Source organism: Myripristis murdjan, chromosome 17, assembly GCF_902150065.1.
Source record: "Myripristis murdjan chromosome 17, fMyrMur1.1, whole genome shotgun sequence".
In the NCBI taxonomy this organism is placed as follows: domain Eukaryota; kingdom Metazoa; phylum Chordata; class Actinopteri; order Holocentriformes; family Holocentridae; genus Myripristis; species Myripristis murdjan.
The window spans coordinates 2,353,772-2,376,126 of NC_043996.1; the positions used below are offsets into that span (position 1 = coordinate 2,353,772).

Consider the following 22,355-nt stretch of genomic DNA (forward strand, 5'->3'; position numbering starts at 1 on the left):
GGACAATGAATTAGTCCATGAAATGTTTCTAAAATGGTTACCCTTTATGTGGTCAATTTACTTGTAGCCAGCTTTTCAGTACAACTGAAAAAGTGTGGAAATCTGAGGTCATTTTGATATCAGTCTTTTTTTTTTTAACATGTTCAATAAAGAAGAATAATAGAAATAGAAATAGATGATAGAGAGTTCCAATTCATTGTTGCTCATACAGAGAAAGCAATCAAACTAAATTTGGTGAATTTATACAGAAGAACACAATATCTCAAAGCCTAAAATCTTGTCATTGAAGTATTTCAGAGAGAGTTTTCCTTCATATGACTCAGATAGTAGTTTATAAATGTCTCACTGTTTCCAAACGCTCAGTGTTGGGTAGGTCTTTCCTCTGGAAAATCGGAAATAAAAAATAATGCTACACAGAGTGTTTTTACATGTTCTCTTTACACAGCTTCAGCTAGCAATGTGATGTTACTTATGTAGTTCTTCAGCTGTGAAGCAACTGAGATCCTGAAAAAAACTAAAAATTCTAATAGTTTTGACCCAAGAATAGAAGCCTATATTGTCATTCATCATTAAGGCAGCTTTGCTAAATTATGTTAGATACAGGGACTTGGGTTTACTGAAGCTGCATCTTGTGCAATTGTGTTTATTTATCTATTGTATTGTATTATTCACTACATTTGTATCATTTATTTGTTTATTTATTTATTTTTTTTCTGTTTTCAGTATATCTCATTGTATTCTAAAAGCCTGACCAGGGACAAAGACTGCAAATTAGCTGAAGCTAGACGTCTTATATACATCACATTTTCCCTTTTTTGTGGCAGTGTTGTATGTATCGCCCGTCAAATAAATATTAAAAATTAAAAAAATAAATAAATAAAATAAAATAAGCATAAAACCAATGGCTATCTACCCAAAACCAAGACAAAACACTGGTAGTCTAAAAGGGAAATTAGTCAGGTTATTGTGTTGCTAAATGACATATGAATTTAACGGCAAAACACTATGGGGAATTGAAATATTTAACACTTCTCTATGGACCACAGGGTAAGAAGATGACTGATCAATGTAACTGAGAAAGTGAACAACAACTTCCTGGCTGTTGCTTCTTAATCTACCATGTGTCTATAATTGGCAGGCAAAATACATATTCTCACTATCCACTGAAAATCATATAAGTCCAGTTTAGGGTATTTTCATGTTTGAATTTAATTCAAGGATGGGCATGCACCTCTTTAGGTCATGAAAGTTCTACAACCCTTGGGGATATGAAACCTTTCTGAAACAAATTAGATAATCTGCAAAATGGATGGTCACAAAGCTAAAAGCAAGACATTTTCTTCGTTTCTGAAAAGATGACATTCCAGAGATACATGTTTTTCAATGGACAACAACAATATTAAAATTCGGTGTCATTATTTTAAAACAGCCCTTATTGGGGTTGTAAAGTTGGGGATTTGCTCCATAGGCTCCACCTTTATCTTTGTTTAAAGCTGTGAGGTCATTGTAAATTATAGAAGGTGATAAGATGCAGGTGAGATTAGTTCCAACGATTCTGTCACTGAAGTGATTCTGAGCTGAACATATAGGCTCCAACAGGAAATATATACGAGATGATCTCTTTCTGGTAGTTAATAGTTCATTTATAACTTCTTGCCTCTGGAGCACATAGGCCTCTGCAGCAGGCATGAATTCCTCAATACTCAGCACATTGACGCCATCATGTGGCCAAAGTGAAGAATACATTCAAATTCACAATGCGTGCCCATGGCCATCATGCCTTGTAGTCTTCTGTTTCATATAATTTGACAGCTGGGTATCAGTGCCTCAGAGAGAACAATTTCCTAATTCTAGTGCTGAATATGAATGAAGCACATAGTACAGGAACAATATTCTCCAAAAAATAGCAGAATGAATTCACATAGTTCCATGAATTCACATTGTGAGATAAAGTGGACATTGATGTCATTACAATTAACAAAAATAACAAACAAAAAAGCCATTTGAAAATGTCTGTGGGATACTGCCTATGATCATACTGTTTGTTTTTAAAGACTATAGTTTTATGATAATAAATGCATGTATTGGTAGACACAAACATGAGGGCACCAAAGAAGGTAGGATTATATAGGCAGGCACTCACTCTCTCCAGTGGCTCTATTTTGTGCTTTTTTAATTCTAGGGTGGTACAGTTTATTGACTGGTCTCATATGAAGTAAAATAACTTTTAATTCTATGGCCAAGCATTTCATTTTATGTCAAAACTATAAAAACAAACAAAACAAAACGAAACAAAACGAAGGCTTCTGGGTTCTGCATTCCCAAAATTAAATAAAATGTGTTCAAATGTTGATATTATTCAGTTGGATCAATGCCCTGTGAGTGGTGTGAATGCAAATACTCACTTTATCAAGAGAAATTATTAGGAAACATTTGGATTAGAAGATTGGATTTTTGTTATCACATCTGCACTGTAGTTCAGTTTAGGCTACAAGACTTAAGTTTACACAAAAAGCTTTATGCAAATCTGGGTTTTAATCATGTATGAATCAGTTATGATGATTCAACAGTCATTTCTTTTGTCCAAATAAAACAAAATTATCGAGAAAAAAAAATCACACAGGGCTAAAATTAACATTTTATGTATTGTGGCGCTGTAGGGATTTCAGTCACAAAGTCATCAAGAGTTGATGGTTAATTTTATTCTGTGTTCATCAATATGTATGGACATATAATCATCTCTTTACAATACAACAGAAGATCAGAAAAGCATGACAGACCACTTCAACAGAATCCCAAACAATAAAAAAATGAATAAATAATAAATCAATAAATAACATAATAAATAGCAGAAATTAACCAAATACATGTTTTAAACTTAGATATAGGTTCATAAGTAGTAATAATGTGTCTGCATGCTTCATGAAACACCCTCAGCCGTTATCTGTACAAACACAAGAGACTGGTTCCAGGTATGAGTGGAGATTTGGTTGTAATGTACATGATGACTATATGAGGCTACTAGACCGTACTCAAGAAAGGCCTGACATATAAACCAAGGAACTTAGGAAGCACTTCATAGAGACCTCAAAAACACACACACATACACACAGTGCCTGGAGTTATACAGATGTAGGCTATTAACATTCAGAAACGCACACACATGCACACGCACACAGAGTGCTTCTCCCATATGTTAACATACTTATGTATAAACATTGAAACATACATACAAATGTAAAAACACACATTCACATGCGCTCACACAAACACACACACATACATACTGAGTAACAGACCGTCATGACTGGGAGACCCTGATTTTATGGACTACATTTCCCATCTCTTCCTGAGGAAAAAAACACAGAGCCAGCTCAAGCATGTCATTGGTTGGAGTTACACAGGCTTTCAGCAGCATTCCATCCATGGTCCTTCCTGTATTTTCTTCACAAATTTGACATCACAGCGTCCATGTCTGGCCATTCTGCAGTGGCCATTTTGTGTCCCAAACGGGAAAGCTGGTGGTTCTCAACCATGAGCCACTGAGTCCCAAGAATCTGCAGTTTTTCATTCTAACCAAGTGATTTTCAAACTGCAACCCATTGGTGGGTCCCAGCATGGAGATGAGTGGGTCCTGGGAAAGCTGCTCCAATGCATTCTTGTCTCAACAACAGAGTGGAAAAATTTAAGGGATGTAATGTAGTACAATGTAATGTCACTGACATGATGCCCTGCAAAAGTGACTTGAGAATGCAGCCTTGGACCTGATGGTTTTGAGGTCCGCAAATTTGTTCTTTGCTTGCAAACTTCAGCTTTAGTACAGCTGTGAACCCTGGCAACTGAAAAGGCATCTCATTACCAAGTATTTAGCCAATGTAAAAGGAGGGATTTTTTTTCTTGTGGGTCTTGTGATAAACAGTACCTATACATGTGGGTCCTAGCATGAAAAAGTTTGGAAACTCCTGTTCTAGCCAAACACTACAGCAGCTGATTTCTTTAAAACATCTTAAACTGAGGGCAGGAACCCATCAACAACATCTGTAGCATTTGGCTGGAATGACAACCTACAGGTAGTGGGGTCATGATGGACCACAGTTGAGAACCACTGCAGTAAGCATTCATTTGATCTTGGGATACATAATGGGACTCATGGTGCATAAAGACAACTCAGAAGTGAGAATGTTACAGCTGTTCCTGAAAGGGCGAAGAAAGAGGACGGTGTCCAGAGCCTGAAATTGGTCACTGACTGTTCACAATTTGGGTGTCTTCTTCTTTTCCCCCAAGTTCAAACTCTCCTAACCAGATAGCTCCTGTCTTGAACACTGCTCTACTGTTCCTCCCAAACAAACAAAAAGACAAACAGGCAGACAGTAAGCTTGCTACTGGAACACTCAAGATAAGAAATAATAAGATACTGTTGAAACTACATACTCATTCAGCAGTTGTATGGCCCTTTCCTTATGATAAGGGTATTTCAAATTGAGTATGGCTCACTGTCATTGTCACTGTCATCATTTAAACACAGAGGTAATCAGATCCTATACAAAGTTCACCCCCACACGCACAACTAAACTTTACAAAAGAAAAGAAAATACAATATAGTTTCAATATAACACACCATCACCATCATAATCAAAGTATAGTCTCTAGTTGTCCCGTGAGTCCCTATTTTTAATGTCCAGTTATTTTTCTCTGGGTCAATGAATGGCAGTTACAAGTCATGATAAACACTGTCATTATACTGAAAATGGCATTTTCACAGATAAATACCACAGGATGGCTCTCAGAAAATCATCTTGGTCTCAAGATCACTATTTCTCATGTCATGACCTTTTGAATACAAGACCCAGACATTATTGAAATGTCTTGTTACATGATACAACCCATTTTCCATTCCATAGGTTTAAGCTACAGTAGGCATTTGTGTCTTCTTTTTAGCCTAAATCACAAAGTAGGTCACAAAGTATCACAAAGTAACCAACTGAGACACTGTATATTCACCATACTTTATCAAATTGAATTCTGGTCACTGGTGGAAAATATTGTCCACACACAAAGACAAAGACAAACTTGAGAGTGAAATCCAACAGTGTCTCCTAGATAACAGCAAAAGAGCGAGTCCAGAGAAAGCTGGACACACCAGTAATGGCAGAACCTCTTCAACACCTCCACCCCCCCATGTGCTAACAAGACATTTAGTTTACGGATGTCAGCACACAGGACTTTTTGGGTAATTAAGTAATGAAGAAAATTAAAGCAGTCGCCTCTCGCAGTCATTTGGTGCCACCAGTGTGTGAAATTACCTTGTGTAGCTTAAACCGACAAAGCAATGGACCAAAGCTGATATTAGTGGTCAGATGGTTTTAAGGAAAGCCATCAGGGTATCTTTTTATATCACAAAGTAATGAGTTTCTATTGAAGGGATTCCATAGGTGTGATTAAGAATCAGTCAAACATGCAATGTGGTTTAAAGCAGCCTCATATCTAACACTGCCAACACAGGAATGGGTTGGATCAAGCAATTTTCATGTCACAGACCCCTATTTGATATAATTTACTCCCCTGGACCGATAAGGAAATGTTCTTTCTTCGGGATAATTTATAGTGAAAACATTCCTAGTGACATGTTTCTATTCTTCAGCCTGAGACTCCCTAAAACCTTGGCCTGACAAAGTTCTTGTAGTTCCTTGAACTTCTGGTTTTACCAGATGAAGAGAATCTTCAGGTTTCCATCTCCTCTTCCACTCATGCTGCAGAGTATGCTTCCTGAAATATAGAGCTTTTGGAGGCAAGATTCACTCACACTATTGGAGAGAACTATACAAATTATTGGGAACATAAACAAGTTGAGATTCCCTGTTCAAATTCAGATGGACAGCTTGAGTAATCAATGAGAGGATGGTGGGTGTTTCATTAGATTCCCTGTCTTTCCACAATAACCAGGGACCTTCTTCCAGGTTCTTTTTTTACTCTGTACAAGGAAAAAACCTGGAAACAAGGTTACCTGAACAACCCTAGGGGCCAAGCAAGCACCCCCTGTAGGTCCACTGCAGAGACTTACGTTGCAACAAATTATTTTGTAAATAATAAGATCTCACAACATAGTGTCAAGTTCCCTTGATTTTCACATTTGAATTTTTGGTTGACACCCCCAACTTATAACAAAGACACTGGCATTCATAAACTACAAAACTGATAACTGGCTGTGGAAAGCCAACATTTCCCTTGGGACTGTTTTTTGGTGGAGAGACTGTTTCACTGCGTCCAATTTCAAGTCATCAAAGCACAGCAGTGCTGCTGCTTTTAGGACAACTAATGTGAACAACTTTATTATGGTGATGAACACTGGTGTGAAGAAAGTCTGAAGACTCTGAAAGTTCATTTTCATATCATAGTTGAATGAATGGAAATCAATATCTGAATTCAAAAATACGATTGCTTTGGGAAAAAGATGAGCAGAAATGTAAAGTTTATATTTTGTAGATGTTACACTAAACATGCAAAATCACTGGTATGGTCCTTTAATTGTTTGTGAAACAGTGGATAAGTAGAAAGACCTTTAGGGAATTCAAGCACAAAGAGGTCTTGACTCTTTTCCAATAACAAAACTTTATGATCATCATTCTCTGTGGTTTCTGCTGTTACTTTTTGAGGGAATGCATCCAGTGATGCAGCAATCAAATAAAAAACATTAAAATAGTAAGAAAAGCTCAGTTACACCTCCAGTGTAGTCAGGCTATTCTCCTGAAATCTACTCCACAAGTATACTGAGGATCAATACCACATTGCATGTTTGATTCAATCTTAGTCTGATTATATTCTCATATCTTCTATAATAAATCTGTGAGCAGTTAAATAAAGGTCACTATCTCGTGAGTATTGCTTATGCATAAATGTACCCTGTTATTCAGCCAAATCACCTTGATATTCAAGGAGAAGAGACACTCTTAGGATTTTGTGAAAATTACAAACAAGGGAGAAAATGTGTGACCCATGCTTTGGTGGTGAATATACAAACATCCAAAAAAACTTAATTTCCAAACATTATCAGGCATTATGCTTTTTTTTTTTGTTTTTGTTTTTTTTTTTCTTTTCATTTTTCTCATTAACAATATTCTCATAGCTTCTCTGACAGTATTCAGCACTTATTAATTCCCAAGATGGCTTTCTATGTTACACAGGGAGGGTTAAAATTCATAAAACCTTTTTTTTATTTTCATTTTTGTAAAGAGGGATCACCAAAGAAAGGAGGCAGAAAATATTCCATTTGTTTGTTACATAAAGTTTCTGCGTTCCATAGAGAACTGGGATGAAGTGAAAAGACAGGGCGGGAATATGAAAGAGAAGAAACAGTGGTAATGGCATTCCCTTCTTCATTGGGAAGAGACACTGTTTTTATATTACAATGGCCTGCATGGATCCTGCAGTGTTCATATGGCCACAGGACCTGAAATAATTATGTGTGATTGTGTGTATGTGTGCGTGTGTGTGTGTGTGTGTGTGTGTGTGTGTGTGTGTGTGTGAGTAACCCAGTGTGCAAGTATATTCATGATTTCACTGGAGAGGCTTATGAAAGTGTGTACAAGTGTGTATGTGTGTGTTGTGTGCACTGAGTGTATGAACATCCATCAGCCCTGTATGCATCTGACTGTGTGTATAATGTGCCAAGACCAACAATATCCAAGATAATTCACACCTTTAACCTGTACCTATCAGACCAAGACTTATGAGATCTGAACAAACCTCTGAGGTGCCACTGAGAATTTCTATAGACTTACATCACAGATGCAGGAGTGAGAAATATGTAGCAGATGCAGGATAGGCTCAATAGAACCTGTCTCTGCAATAACAGAAAAGGCTCCATTTCATGAGCACAGAATAATTTGGATTTACTGACACAAAGTTTTTTAAATTCTTCATTGCTAGCTCCTGTGGCGAGTCCCCATGGTCTGAGGTCTGGCTGCTAGCCCTTACATACAGAAGTGATTGGAACATACATTGTTTCATGGGTGGGTCAAAAATGACCCGTACTGATTTCAATGTATTTTCAGTAATTTGAGATTTGAGAAACATATTTGGCCTGCATAAGGATGATCTTTCATTTAAAATATGGATGTTTGTGTAACACAAGTATATTTAACTCGTGGATAACAGGTACACTTGCCATCAAAACAAACAAGCATCCCACCTACTATATGGACTTTCAAACTAGTTATGTATTTTGGCAGCAGGTTAGTGGCTGTGCCAAAATCAAAAACACATGTCATAGCAGCCTAAGCATCTATCGCTCTCTTGTTGTTCTATTACATCTATAAAACATTGAATTGAATACCTAGAAACATGAATATTAAATGTTTTCATTGCAAAGATACAGTAAAAAACAAACAAACAAACAAATGCACAAGGGTAAATTCTGACCCATTTATGAGTTAAAATTATGGCTAGTTGGCTACTTCTCAGAAAAAAGTGAAAAGGAGCACATGTGATCAGCAAAAAACAACATTTTACACCACAGCACACACAAATATTTCATCCCTCCACAACAGAATTCAGTTGTGGAACTATGGTCTTAAAAGTGTGTGTGTGTGTGTGTGTGTGTGTGTGTGTGTGTGTGTGTGTGTGTGTGTGTGTGTGTGTGTGTGTGTGTGTGTGTGTGTGTCTAGATTGAGTAGCAAAGTAGGAGAGCCATAGCTCTAGCTACCAGTTATCATTCACTCAGCCGGTGGTTTCATCATGAGCTGTTATTATTCTACCCCTGAAGTAAAGGGGGATACAAAGCTTATCGTCACTGTCACTTCAATAATGTTTAAAAGTGCTTATCCAGTAAAGCATATTCAGGCATTCAATATTCAAATATTCAATTTCAATCCTGTAACAATACATTTGCCCACTACTCTATTAATCCATCTCACTGGGAAGGTGAGAGATACAAAATAGAGATTTTCAAAAGTCAGGGGACACTAGTGGACATAGCACCCTTGACTCAGACCAGTGATACATTTTGGAACTATTCTGGGAGTCAATGCAGAATGCACACGCAGTATTACTACTTACTGGAGTCTGTTACCATATCACAACACCTACCAAGTGGTGGTCTTTCATTTAAAAAAAATGACTGATGCAGAGGCAACAACTTCTGTGCGACCTCTGAGGTCGAACAAGAAGGTCATTGTTTTTCAATAGTGGACCACCTTGGAATGGACTGTCCTGCTTATTACTCAGTGTGTAGACTTGTCTCATACAAATACCAGTGGTAAAAGCGAAGAAATTACAAGGACATTATTGGACTGGGGGAAAGTATCTTGCTCCATTTTTCTCTGTCTGCAGTGGTTGGAGTCAAGTAGTTAATGTAAATGAACAGACATAACATCTTTTTGCCATTGCGTGTTCCCAGTCAGCTACTGAACTGACTTCTGTCTGTACATGGAGCTAGTCTACAACATGCACAGCAGCAAGGCTTTCTTTGGTGAAGCATATTCATCTGGAACAAACAGGTACAGTGACTTGGTCACAGCTTGACAGTGGACTTGACCATAATTGATTATTCTGAAATATTGGGTTGCAGAATGCTTGGATAAACTAACCACAATCAAGTATTAAATACAGCCAAGTAATCTGTAGACTGACCTGTAACAGGCTTCAGTGCATAATAGTACAGCTATGTAGTGCAATACCTAAACAGTTCCAAAATATATTGTGCATCAAAGAATAAGAAATTGCAGATCCAAAAGCATATTGCATTCTGTTGCTGAAGGATGAAATATTCGTGTATGCTTTGTTGTGATTTAAAATGTTTTTGTTTGCTGACCCTATGTACTCCATTTCACTTCTGTCTGACAAGCGGCCGACTAGCAGCAACATTTCAGTCAACATGGACGCACAACAGGAGCTACAATCATGGATCACAAATACTAGTGATGAGGAACTCATGCCACTTAAGAACTGGCTGCTATACATCTGAAGGTGTATCATTTGGACAGAAAATTTTCAATTTTCAATTCTGAAAAGACTGCATATGGCTTTGAATAACTATGCTTAACAGTTTGCACTTTACACAAAACTGACTTAAAGTCAATTTTATTTGTATAGCCAAATATCACTAATTCTCTTTGTAGGGTTGCCACTGCAGTCTGACCAACTGGTGCATTATCCTAAGTGCATGTATCTATGTTAATAAAAGAGGGTCGTACTCAGAAATAAATCATGTCATAGATTTACCGGATCATTTGTCTGACACTACACAAAATGTTTTCAGCCATTCAGCCTTCAGAAGTGCCAATGTATAGCACTTATTTACTTAAATCAGTGCTAAATCAGCCCATAAACTTGATTTTAAGGATCTCCAAAATCTTGGTGGATAAGATAGCGCTCACCAAATAACATTAAATAAGAAAATCCCATTTGTAACTGTGTTTAGTATCCTAAGACCGCACAAGCACATATCAAGATGTTTACAGACCTTATCAAGATCTTAAAAGATCCTTTGGGATCCTATTATGATACTTGCACATCCAGTTAAAGATCTTTCAAGATTGTTGACAGGCTCCTAAGGATCTTTAGGGATTCTATCAATATCTGGAACAAGATCTTAACTGGGAACTTTAAAGATCTTTGAAGATCATGGAAAGATCCAGCGAGCAAGATAGAAGTAAATGCTGTTTTCTTAGGGGTTAGGTCTGTTCTAACAGGGCATGGCCAGATGCTTGCTTGGTGTTGAAGGTACTGATTGCTTGGATATCATTGGTCTCCGAACTTCATGTGCCAATGTGTCAGCAGGTACTTGTGCGTGTGTATCAGTCTTGTGTGCACTACATGTCAACCCTGTGTGTGTCCTTGATAATATCCTCATAGCCTGGTTTGAGCCTCGGGGATGTAGATCTCGATGCTGTCTGCACTCTCGGTAGCTGAGTTTTGTCGTACCGATGCCGCTCGCTTGGCAGCCATCAGGCGCTTCCTGGCTTCCTGCCGCTGTTTCTCTGAGCTCTCCAAAGACCGATCTCTGGCCAGTGGGGGGTGGTGGTGGGGGCCCTTAGGTGGCTTTTTTGGCACTGGAGGTGGGAGCCGCCTCTCCTGGTGGGATTGGACGGTAGGGAGGGAGGGGAGAGTATTTCAGGAGAAAGACAGACAGAAGTGTGTGTGCTCTGTGTGTTGGTGTGTATTTGAGTTTGTGTAAGTGTATATGTGTGTGTGATGTGTACTGCAGCTACCATCATTAATGCAGCAAGTGTACTGGTTACATGTGTGTGGGGGAGGATGAATTATATAAACTGTATCATAATTTTAATATATTTCTTTTATAATTCACTATCTTTTTCACAAGGAACAGATCTCACATTGATTTTTTCTGTCTCAGTAAGTTCTACTGCTACTGATACAGAATGTTGCAACTGTTTGAGGAGTATGTTTATGTAATCCCTGTTTGGTCTATTATTATTTCTACCCGATCTATTCCTCTCTGCTGTGTCCTTTTACTACTGCTGCACTGGCCCAGTTCCCCACAGGGATCATTTAAGTTTTAAATCTTAGTTAACCTGCAGTAATATGTGTGTTTGTGCATGAAATGTGAGCTTTTGGGTGTGTATGTGCATAGCCTTCAATAGACATTTCATTTCTATTTCCATATGTGTACTGTATGCTTATTATGCACAATTCATAACTAAGGTGCAGAGAGATGCAGAGGGTATATTAGTCATCTCTTCTGTCTTCAGTGACACTGACAGTTAACTTTTGCATTTTTGAACACAACAGAGAAAATCACACACGGTGAGTCAGCAGCAGACGACGGAAGGAAGGAAGGAAGCATGGGCGGATGGATGGACAGACAGACATGATGGATCTATGGTGGCCCAGAGGTGTCAAGGCCCCGTGGTGGTGTTGGTGTTGTTGATATGCTGATTGATGCGTGGCTGTTTGCAAAGGCCTTCACTGTCAACACAAAAAAGCACAGGAAAGAAAAAAAAAAAGACAACAAAGAGAGCAAATGAGGAAGCCGTCAGAGTCAGTAGTCAAAATGATGCAAAGCCACAACAGATATTGCTGTTGAGAAGCAGCAATACAGACCCAAGCAAGACAAGAGATTTGAATAATACACTGGTTCCCGGGTCCACTTAAAGTTTGTGGAGGGAAGAGCGCTATACCACCAGATGACCAAAACTGAAAGCCATGCTAGCCAAACTGTACTCCCCGATTGGAAATGTGCCAAAAAGTGTTGGTCAAAATGTAAAGCCTATTTCCTCCTGACATCGTCATGCATATGTAAGTTATACACAAATCTCACTATTTTGCCCCCATAACTGATATTTGTAGGTGAAGCCATGCAGATCAAGACTGTGCCCAATTCATGTTGCAACATGAGCTCTATGTATTGTCACCAGCAAGTCAGGTAAGCAGGGAAAGGGTTTTACATCCTACAATTTCTGATTAGATCAGATAAATTTCCAATTATAAAGGGGCTTCAGGGCACAACAGCGTCAGCGCTAGTGGATTAGTCTTACAGATAAAGCAGTTAACACTTGAAGTTGGTGATGAAGCTATTCACTTGCGCAATGCTCTTTTAGTTTGCTTTTAGTGAATAAGACAAAACCTTTGTGCCCTTAGTGCAGACAGATTTTGAGCATTTCATCCAAAAATGATTTCAGAACCCAAAAAGTTGGTTCCCAGTTAGTACCAAAAAATTGTAGCATTTGAAGTAGGAACCCTGATGACAACAAGAGTAAGTAGGTATTATTCTACAGAGAAAGATGAGACAATGGATAAATTGAAGAGCATGCAATTGTCTACCAAAGAAAAAAACTATTGCTTTAACTATGGACACCTCCTGAATTGAAATAGTAGAATGAAGTACTGGAAAGTAAATTTTATCTTAAAATTGCTGTAGTTGGTTGGAGTGTTGGATTCATTAGGCTTAAATTATGGAATTATATTAAAAAAAAAAAAAAAAAAAAAATTAAAAGATTACAGAGACTCCAAAAAGGACATAGCAAAAGGTGGACATAGCATGATATGGGGGAGTATTTTGAATTCCTCAATGGTGTGCTGGGTCACAGACCAGCAAACCAGCAGACTGGGTCTGAATTCATCCCCAGCAATGTGGAGCCAGTGGTCAGCCATCTGGCGATACACCTGTCCCAATAGTTCCACTCTAAACTGGTGCAAATGCTGGGTAGCGAAACATCACACAAAAAGTGAGGAAATTTGTGTATGGTAGATTATTTATTTGTTGTAACAATGCTTGTTGGCAATAAATCTTATAGTGTTGGAAAGCCTGTTTATTTCCCTTTTAAATGGTGCCACATTTGTAAGGAACATGCATTTGTGGGATGAGCAGCAGAGCTGAGAATGTGGGTTGCGCCCATGAAAAATTTGTCAAATCTTCTCTGCCAGTGCCTAACAACTTATTTTGCTGTTGCTATTGACTCTTGTTTTGAGCTTCTGGTACCCCCAGTGGTCAGCCACCTGGCGATACACCCGTCCCAATAGTTCGACTCCAAACTGGTGAAAATGCTTTGTAGCAAAACATCGCACAAAAAGTAAGGAAATTTGTGTTTGGTAGATTATTTATTTGTGAGCATGGGCCCTGCTACAGTGGTCACTAGGTGTCTGCTCCAAGAATCAGCATGCCACGTTTGACTGATCTGGATAGGGCCCGTGCGATATGGCAACTTCAAGCTGGTGTTCCGCAAAACCAAGTTGCGGCATTATTTGGAGTGAGCCCTAGTACCATCTCCAAAGCGAAGGCCAAGTTCCATATAACAGGGGATGTCAGAGACAGCCGCGAAGTGGGTGTCCCAAGAAGATGACACCCCAAGAAGACCATTTCCTCACCCTGTCAGCACTTATTATCTACAGATTTGCAATCAAGGTTTGCAGGACGATATGGCCGACGGCTCTCTGCCCAGGCAATCTGGAACAGACTGCACACAGCCAATCTCCGGTCTCATAGGGCTGCCAGGAGGCCTGCCATGACTGCCCTTCACTGTCAGGCCCGTTTGTGCTGGTGTCGGCAGCACGTGCACTGGAACCTGAATATGTGGAGGAACGTTATGCACAGCGGTGAGTCCAGATTCTGCCTACAGCATTTGGATCGTAGGGTCAAAGTGTGGAGAAGATGCGGAGAACGCTATGCTGATTGCACCGATAGAATAACATCTTTTGGTGAAGGCAGTGTGATGGTGTGGGGCGGCATCTCCCTCACTGGAAACATGAGGCTTGTCATCACTGGAGGCAATCTCATTGCAGAGAGATATCGAGATGAGATTCTGCAACTAGTGGCAATCCCATATCTCCACAGTCTGGGACCAAACTCTATCCTCCAAGATGACAACGCTCCTCGCCCCCACAGAGCGGGATTTATCAGACTACCTCCAGAATTTGGGAGTGGAGAGGATGGAATGGCTGGCCAGCAGTACTGACCTCGACCCCACTGAACACTTGTGGGATCAGCTTGGGCTGCTCGTGCCAGAGTGACCAACACAACCACATTGGCTGACTTGCGACAAATGCTGGTTGAAGAATGGGATGCCGACCCACAGCAGTGTGTGAGCAGGCTAGTGACCAGCATGAGGAGGAGGTGCCAGGCTGTTGTGCTGTGTATGGTTCTTCCACACGCTACTGAGGCTCCTGTTTGTTAAATGAATGAATTGTTAAATTGCCAATATGTCTTGTCTTCAAACTTCAATCATCCACTCCCCCAAACACCAAACAAGAATCAATGGCAGAATAAGCCGTTTTGCATTGGCAGAGAAGATTTGGCAAATTTTTCATGGGCACAACCCACATACTCAGCTCTGCTGCTCATCCCACAAATGCTTGCTCCTTACAAATGTGGCACCATTTAAAAGCGAACTAATCTGGCTTTCTAACAGTATAAGATTCATTGCCAAGAAGCATTGTTACAAGAAAGAAATAATGTGCCAAACACAAATTTCCTTATTTTTTGTGCGATGTTTAGTTAGCACCTCGGTTCCAAGAATCTCAAACAGAACTTCAGGAAACAGAACTGTTTTGGTCAAAAAGAGGCATTAGTAAATCTGGATTTTACTATGCAATTTGAAATGTTTCTATAATGTGTTGTGCTGACTTTTGAGCATCTTCACAGACACTATCTTCTCGATTTAGGTTAATTTAACTAATACAAGTGACCATAGCTTTCACATGGATTCACCAGGTTTGTCCAGTTCATGTAAAGAGGACATGGTCCTAATATTTTGTTCACTAACTGTAATGCATTCATTCAAATATTCCCATGATTGGCAAGTCACCTGATTTATATGACCAGGCAGTCTGACAGCTTCAAAAGCAGATTCCTCAATAGTAAAGATGAACATACATTAAAGCTCTTGCCCCACAAGATGCAACACCCCGCTCTGAGTGACAATCACAATTTACATTTTAAAGGAAGATGAATCAATCATGCACTGCACATGCTGCTTCAAATTACTGAATTCAGCAAAAGACTTTGCTAAGATGTCAAGCTGTGACATTCAGGGATGTAGTGGAGGGGGGATCCACACGTAGTTTATGTTTATATTGTGATCTTCATATGGTAAATTCATCAAGTACTACCAGGGTTGAACAAGGGAAGCACCTGAGTAATGCTTTTCTGAAAATAAATCTAATTTCTGTGTGTGTTGGTAATTGTGTGTCTTATTATAGTCACTGACTGGAGGTCATAGTTTAATGACCTTTCTATTTATCACTATATCACTGATAGTGTGGCATAATTAATGATATCCAAAAAAATGTTGTACAAAACATAATACAAGAAAAACTGTAAGTACAAAAAGCTATGTGCATATGTTTTTTAAATGGATATTTCATTTGCTGGTATTGTCATTGTTATAACATTTATAGTTTGATTGCTGGTAACTTAAACCTTTTTTTTAGTAGTCTAAAGATGAGAGTTCTCATGGGGGATTCAATTCAGACTGTGGAATGTCTTAAAAATTCAAAATCTAAAATATACAGAATTGTCATAAATTATCTAAACTGTCTAAATTATTAAGAACTGACTGAGAGTGAATGACGAATTACTTATGCAGTCACTGTATTACAGTTTCTTTGGCCTGACTGAAGTATCCAGCCCTTGTAGATCCAGGGTGCTCCACTGCTTAACCCATCATGGAGGTCTGCTGAAGAATCAACTGTGCTCAAATAATGTCATAGTTCATAGAGTAAACTGGCCTGTTTGCAGCCCTACTCTTCACTCCAAAACAGTCTTTTGTAGCTTGTGAGGAGTAAGTAGCCTGAACTGACACAGGTTTTTGACTTTGTCAGCTACCTAGCTAACTGTTAAGCAACAGTCAGGCAATGTAACACACCCTGTGGTGGCCACATTGGATGTGTTTAGCTCCAATGTTGACGGCATTTCTAAGCCTATGCCTTGATTGTTCAATCATGCGTAATTTTTATACCATTCTGGAAGGAGAACCTATCAATTAATCATTTAAACATCTGAATTTATGTTTAGTCAACTTGTTAGCCAGCGAAACTACGAGGCCATCACGGTCATTTTGCAAACAATATTTGCATTTTTGCCACTGTATATAGCTGTTATTAGTTATGGCTAGAAGTTATATGCTAACATTAAATGCTTGGGCAAATTAGTCGAGCCATTGTGCCAGTCAACTGGCAAACAAAATCAAAACCATTGTCCAGATTAACTGGGAAGATTCTTGTCAAGCTCCATCTATTTTAGAGTACAGACAAGGGCTAAAGACAAGACAGTTTACTCTGTCACAGTAACCCAAATTTGAAATTAAAAAACTTATCTATATGAGTATTCTCAATGGATCCACACCCACACTATGGCAATTAAGATCAAATGTTTGAAAAATGGAGAATGCATGTGAAAAATCCTCTTTTTGCTCTAGACTAAAAGACGAGGCAATGTTGACAATGAGACATTGATATAATGAGTTATAATAGTCATTGAGTTCGTGAAGGAGAGTGATTTCACAGCAGCCATGCAGATGTAAGCAACATCTTTTAACACTGCACAATGCGATAGGAGTGTGTACTGTCTGTGCCCTGACAAAACCTACAGTAAATCCATTTTTATTAAATGGAAAGCTAACAATGTATGTATTGTGATGTATGTATGTTGTATTTGACAACAACAACAAAAAGTTGCAAAAAATGTAAAAAAAAACAAAACAAACAAAAAAAAAACACCACCAAAGGAGGCTTTTATTTTTAAATTAGCAAGTGGCTACTTCCTGTCATCAGTTGGTGAATTTCTCTTTCTGTTTGACTGACCCAGAACAGACAGCTAATGGCTTTTTGTTTTACTGTTGTTCAAGGCAGAATGTGTAGGATTATCCTAAAAACAATGTATAGATTTCATATCAAAAATCACATATGGCCCAGTGTGCATTGGTGTGTGTGTCTGCAGAGACCTATAGTGCTAACATTGTCACCAGGTATAGAAAATGCTTCACAATACTGGCAGTAAGATGTTTTAGCTGAAAACACAGTCTTTTAAAATATCAATAATGTTTTCTGATAAGAGTTATTTTAAGTTTTTTTTTTTTTTTTTTTTTTGGAAATATGAGGTTTCCTCAGGTCACTGGCAATATGTATCACATTATTTAACTAATATCACATTAGTTGTGTGCGTGTTAGTATCTGGCAAGAAAAAAACACCACCAAAGGAGGCTTTTATTTTTAAATTAGCAAATGGCTACTTCCTGTCATCAGTTGGTGAATTTCTCTTTCTGTTTGACTGACCCAGAACAGACAGCTAATGGCTTTTTGTTTTACTGTTGTTCAAGGCAGAATGTGTAGGAAAAAGCCTATACCATTGTATTTCTTAGATAAGGTACAAATACAACACAGCCAGCCAATCAGACAGCAGGAATGTGATTAAAAAAAAAAAAAAAAAAAAAAAAAAAAAAAAAACTGGGAAAATAGGAAGCAAGAGTACTCTTGCTTTACAGATAAATGGGGGGTCAACCAGCCGGCCAGGTGGCTTTACTGGGAGCTTATATTTGTGTACCTTTCTCTCCGGGGGGTCCAGGGGTCTCCAGCTGTTGGCTCTGAGCTGGTGAAGCTCGTCAAACTTGAGGCTGATGTTTTCAATGGAGAGCTGAAGCATGTCCCAGAACCCAGCTAGGTCTGAGGCAACTGGACGAGGGTGGGCATTGGGGTTCTAAGTCAGGCAGAGGAAGAGAAGCAGGAGAAGAAGTGATGGTAAATGCAGAGGAGAGGTAAGCCAACTGGAACAGAAAGACTCAGGACAGGACAATTCAAATTTATTGGTACAGAAAGTCAAAAGGAAACTTTGCACGCCTATTCTATGAGATAGGTGCACAGGAGAGCATTGTGTAGGTCAGAAGTTACAAGAACATTCCTACACAGTGTTTACCTTTCAATAATGCATTAATTTTGCAGTGTGTTTGATGCTTGACCTTCAGGCAAATGGTTTGTAAAACAAGCAGAAGCCGTCTAAAAGGAGTAGGGAGTGGTCATAGGCCTACAACCGCTGCCATCCAGTTGGATTTGGAAAATGACCATTTTAACCTTGACACTATGCAATATACCAGTATAGCAAAGACAGTGTGAGGAAACTGGCAGAGGATCTAAAAGTGCTTTGAAATCAAGATTAAAAATCCATTACAAAAGAGCTGAAGATCTCCTAGTTTCCCCATCACTCTGGGACAAATTGAGGACACCATCAAAATCATGAAAACTAGGAAGTCACTGGGCTTTGACTGCATCATTCCAAAAGTTATTAATTTAATTATTTTTATCAATCATACTTATTCTATGTTACATGATTTGGCCTCTGCTACATGTTACAGTTCTACAGAAATGCTAGAAAAAGATGCCACATGCTGTTCAAGTGACTAGCTCTTGTCACTGAAAGGAAACTATTTGCCCATTGCCTGGCAAGGTGCATTCATGACATTTCTGGTACATCACAAACAGGATGGCTTTCATTAAATTAGGTCTAGCATCTGACAATGTGCCTTGTGTGGATCCTTGAGGGTGTGATTCGAGTTCAAGTTCATTCATTTATGTAGCTCTTCACCACAAGCATGTCTCAAAGGCGTTTTATACACAGTGAAATAGTATGTGACCACAACAGCAACCACTAACACTGTGCTCACACGTAGGTATAAGCCCCTGTCCTACTTTGTGCTCATTTAAAATTACATTCTGGGTCTCTTACAATATTTTAGAGAATAGATCACACTATTTACCTTGTGGGTATTTCACAAAGTAGGATTAGCAAGTTCGCCAGATAACTTGGGAAAGTGTTATGAAATATAGTCTGAAATCCTGTTATTAGTGATCATCAACATGCATTACTAAATCAGACTCCTACATTTAATATTCAGGTTTTGTTTTACAGATGCAAACCAGTATCATCGGGATATATATAGCATCATCTTTTCACAGTTATCTGGCTAACAGTCTAATCCTGCTTCGTGAAATACCCCCCAGGTGTCTTGCATCCTCTCTGCCTCTCTCTGCCTGGCTTTGGTTTTAGTGAGGGTGAGGAGGAGGCTGTCAGTGTTGTGCATTAAGCCAACACATGAAATATTCTTGCTGGATCTTGTTCTATCAGTGTATTATATGTTGTGGGGGTGGACGATGATAGGGACCAAGGTGACCTGCATTATAATGAGGCCAAATTTACAAAGAAAATAACAGAACTTATTATGCTCATAGAGCTCAACTCTTTTTTCCTGTTGTTTAGAAAAGATTTAAAATCTGACAAACATTAAAGGAATAATGTGATATTATCCCCCGCACCCCCCACCCCCCACCCCACCCTCAAGCTTTTCTGTAGGACAGTAGTGGCTCTATCTTCCTCTTATTGTTACTGAGTGCTGGATACTGGCTGGATGCTCTAGATGCTAACTGTTAGCCTCCTGCCATTGAGGTGGATGTCCCCCCAGCTAACCACCCTAAAAATAACTAGTATCCAGCACTCATTTACAATAATGGAGGATGATGGAAAGAGGATGTGTCTCTCTTCTGTTGCAGACCCGCCTCTTAATTTAGGTTGATGGAATGGCTATATACTGCTGCAGCTTTAATGAAATATAGCAGAATAATGATGGATTTTTCAGTATTGTATTTTCCAACAATGTCTCCCCAGCTATTTTGGGTTTGGCTGTAGGATCCAGGTGTAGAAGGTGATAAGAGGGACGGGAAACAGAGAGTCAAAAGCTGGTGAAGATACAAGGAAGAGGAAATATGGAGGTGGAAGAAGCAGAGAAGACAGGTGGATTGGGCAGAGAATGTAGGACAAAATGTAAGAGGGAGATAGAGAAAAGGAAGATGTGAAGAGAGTGGAGGAGGAATGACAAAAATGAAAAATGGTGACAGGAAGAAAAAAAATGGAGAGGACAGAAGAGACAAAACATGGTTGAAGGAGATAAAGAGAATATTAGAGGAAATGTGGCTAGAGAAGAAATGTTACACTCTTTCCATTTTAATATTCTCAATTGCTGTTCTCTGGACTGTGTGTAGCACTTCTGTAGGTACACTCAATTTTGATCAAGCAAAACCAATTAGGGACTTGTATGTTCCCAGTGTAAATAAAACTGGTAAGACTTACCAGATTCTCCTCACACAGATCCTTGAACTGTTGAAACTTCTGGGACATCAGAAGCTGAGCACTTCCTACCGCACTCCTCATCTTCCCCAAGACTGCAAGCACACAAATACACTGATTCAGCAGGGGTTCACCTGCAGCTATGTACTCCTGAGGAAAATTTGAGGGTGGTTCAGTGGTTAGGGGAGTACTGTTTGAACCCTGGCCGGCAGTGGTCCTTTCTCTGTGGAGGTTGCATGTTACCCCAATTTTGGGTTGTTTCTGCCATGTGCCTTTCCTCCTACAATCCAGATGAAACTAGTTACTCTCCTCCAAATTTGGAGAATTGGTTTCAAATCCCACTAACACACCATTAATACAGTGTGGTGTTCTAATGATCAACTTCAGATTTTTTTGTGTAATGCCTCATTTACATCTTCATGCTCCTTAGGTTTGAAAGACACCAGAAGTCAATTATTCCAATGGAGGTTGTTTTGGTGGACAGTAATGCATTAACACTTCTAGTAACACCAAAGGTTACTGGATGAAGGACACTTTAGATTTTTCTATGTCTGCATTGTTATAATATTGTCAAAACTGACAAAAAATAACTTTGAATAGAATATTATATGCAAATAAGGCCCGATATTCATCCATCAAGTAGTATGGCACAAAGCATGGTTAAATGCCCAATATGCTGGGAGCATGACAAGGAGCTTTTAGTATTTTTTTCTGACAAGACTGACCTGACATATGTGGGAGGGAGTGAGGGAGGGAGTAATAATGCATTATTAGTGTGTGCAGCAAGGTCTGGGATTAAAGTATGCAGGTATCATTTTTTCCTTCCCTTTGAGGACTGTGACCTACGCACCATGATGCAGTGCCATTTCTGTGAATTAGTGAGTGACTGACAGAGAATGAATGTACATACAACACTGCTGCAAACCCCTTTCACCCCCTTTCTTGTCCCTCTATCTTGTAAATGAATATCTGAATAAAATAATTTCAGAGTAAACCTTCATTACGCTTGTCCTCTGGGCTAAATAGAATAAAAAAAAAACAAAAAAAAACAAACATATTTGCCACATGTCCAAGCCAAACTTTGGCTTTCATGATTTAAAATGTATCAAAGCCAAGTCATGTGTATGTTTGTATCAGCACTGGTTATACTCTACATTACAGCTGGAGTCAGCAATTCTGGAAGAGGATTGCTGATATTTGAAATAAACAAATTCAGCGAGTATCTCCTCACGGACTGCTAGCTGTCTGTTCTATGTGTGCACTGGAAAAAAAAAAAAAAAAAAAAATGTGTTCATCCACAGTGTTCATACACAGTTGTGGCTGTGTATGAACATACACAGTGGCTCAGATCTGGCCACACAACACTATTCCAGCCAATTAGCAACAGGCACAGTGTGAGCGAGGGACCTCCTAATACCAACAATCTTTCTCTAGAATCGCTGAAACGCAACATTTAACTTTTAACACTTAAACCTTCAAGTGTTTAAAAGTTAAATGTTGTGTTTTTACTCAAAAATGTACAGTTATTGCGTTCATGATAGTAGCTACTATATTCCACTGTGTAGAATTGCAGGAAATGTAATGAAAAGTTCCAGATTTCCTTGTGGTATTTGTGTCTTCAAATCAGACCTACATGCTCTTACACAGTGTAGTTTATTGACATAACCAATCACTAAGCCTTTTTTTTAAAAGATATAGATATAATTTAATTACAAATGACATATTTTTCACTCATCACTGCACACTGTGTAAAAATGTTAACTGGGCCTCGTTGTCACAGAGGCGTGAG

At 38.9% G+C, this 22,355-nt stretch overlaps 1 protein-coding gene across 3 annotated transcripts in view; it reads right to left on the reverse strand.

The window, feature by feature from the left end:
- Nucleotides 1-2,682: 2,682 nt before the first annotated feature.
- The window catches only part of dlgap1a (discs, large (Drosophila) homolog-associated protein 1a), a 203,148-nt gene continuing 183,475 nt past the window's right edge, over nucleotides 2,683-22,355 (reverse strand). For 2 of the 3 annotated variants that reach the window (XR_003929704.1, XR_003929703.1), the window contains exons 14-17: nucleotides 20,570-20,661; nucleotides 17,996-18,148; nucleotides 11,763-11,925; nucleotides 2,683-11,070 (exon numbers count right to left, since the gene is read on the reverse strand). Coding sequence is in view for 1 of the 3 variants with exons in the window: in XM_030074735.1 (XP_029930595.1) it covers nucleotides 10,846-11,070; nucleotides 17,996-18,148; nucleotides 20,570-20,661 (470 nt within the window). In the remaining 2 variants the exon portion in view is untranslated. The remainder of the gene's footprint in view (nucleotides 11,071-11,762; nucleotides 11,926-17,995; nucleotides 18,149-20,569; nucleotides 20,662-22,355) is intronic. The other variant, XM_030074735.1, reaches the window with a different exon arrangement.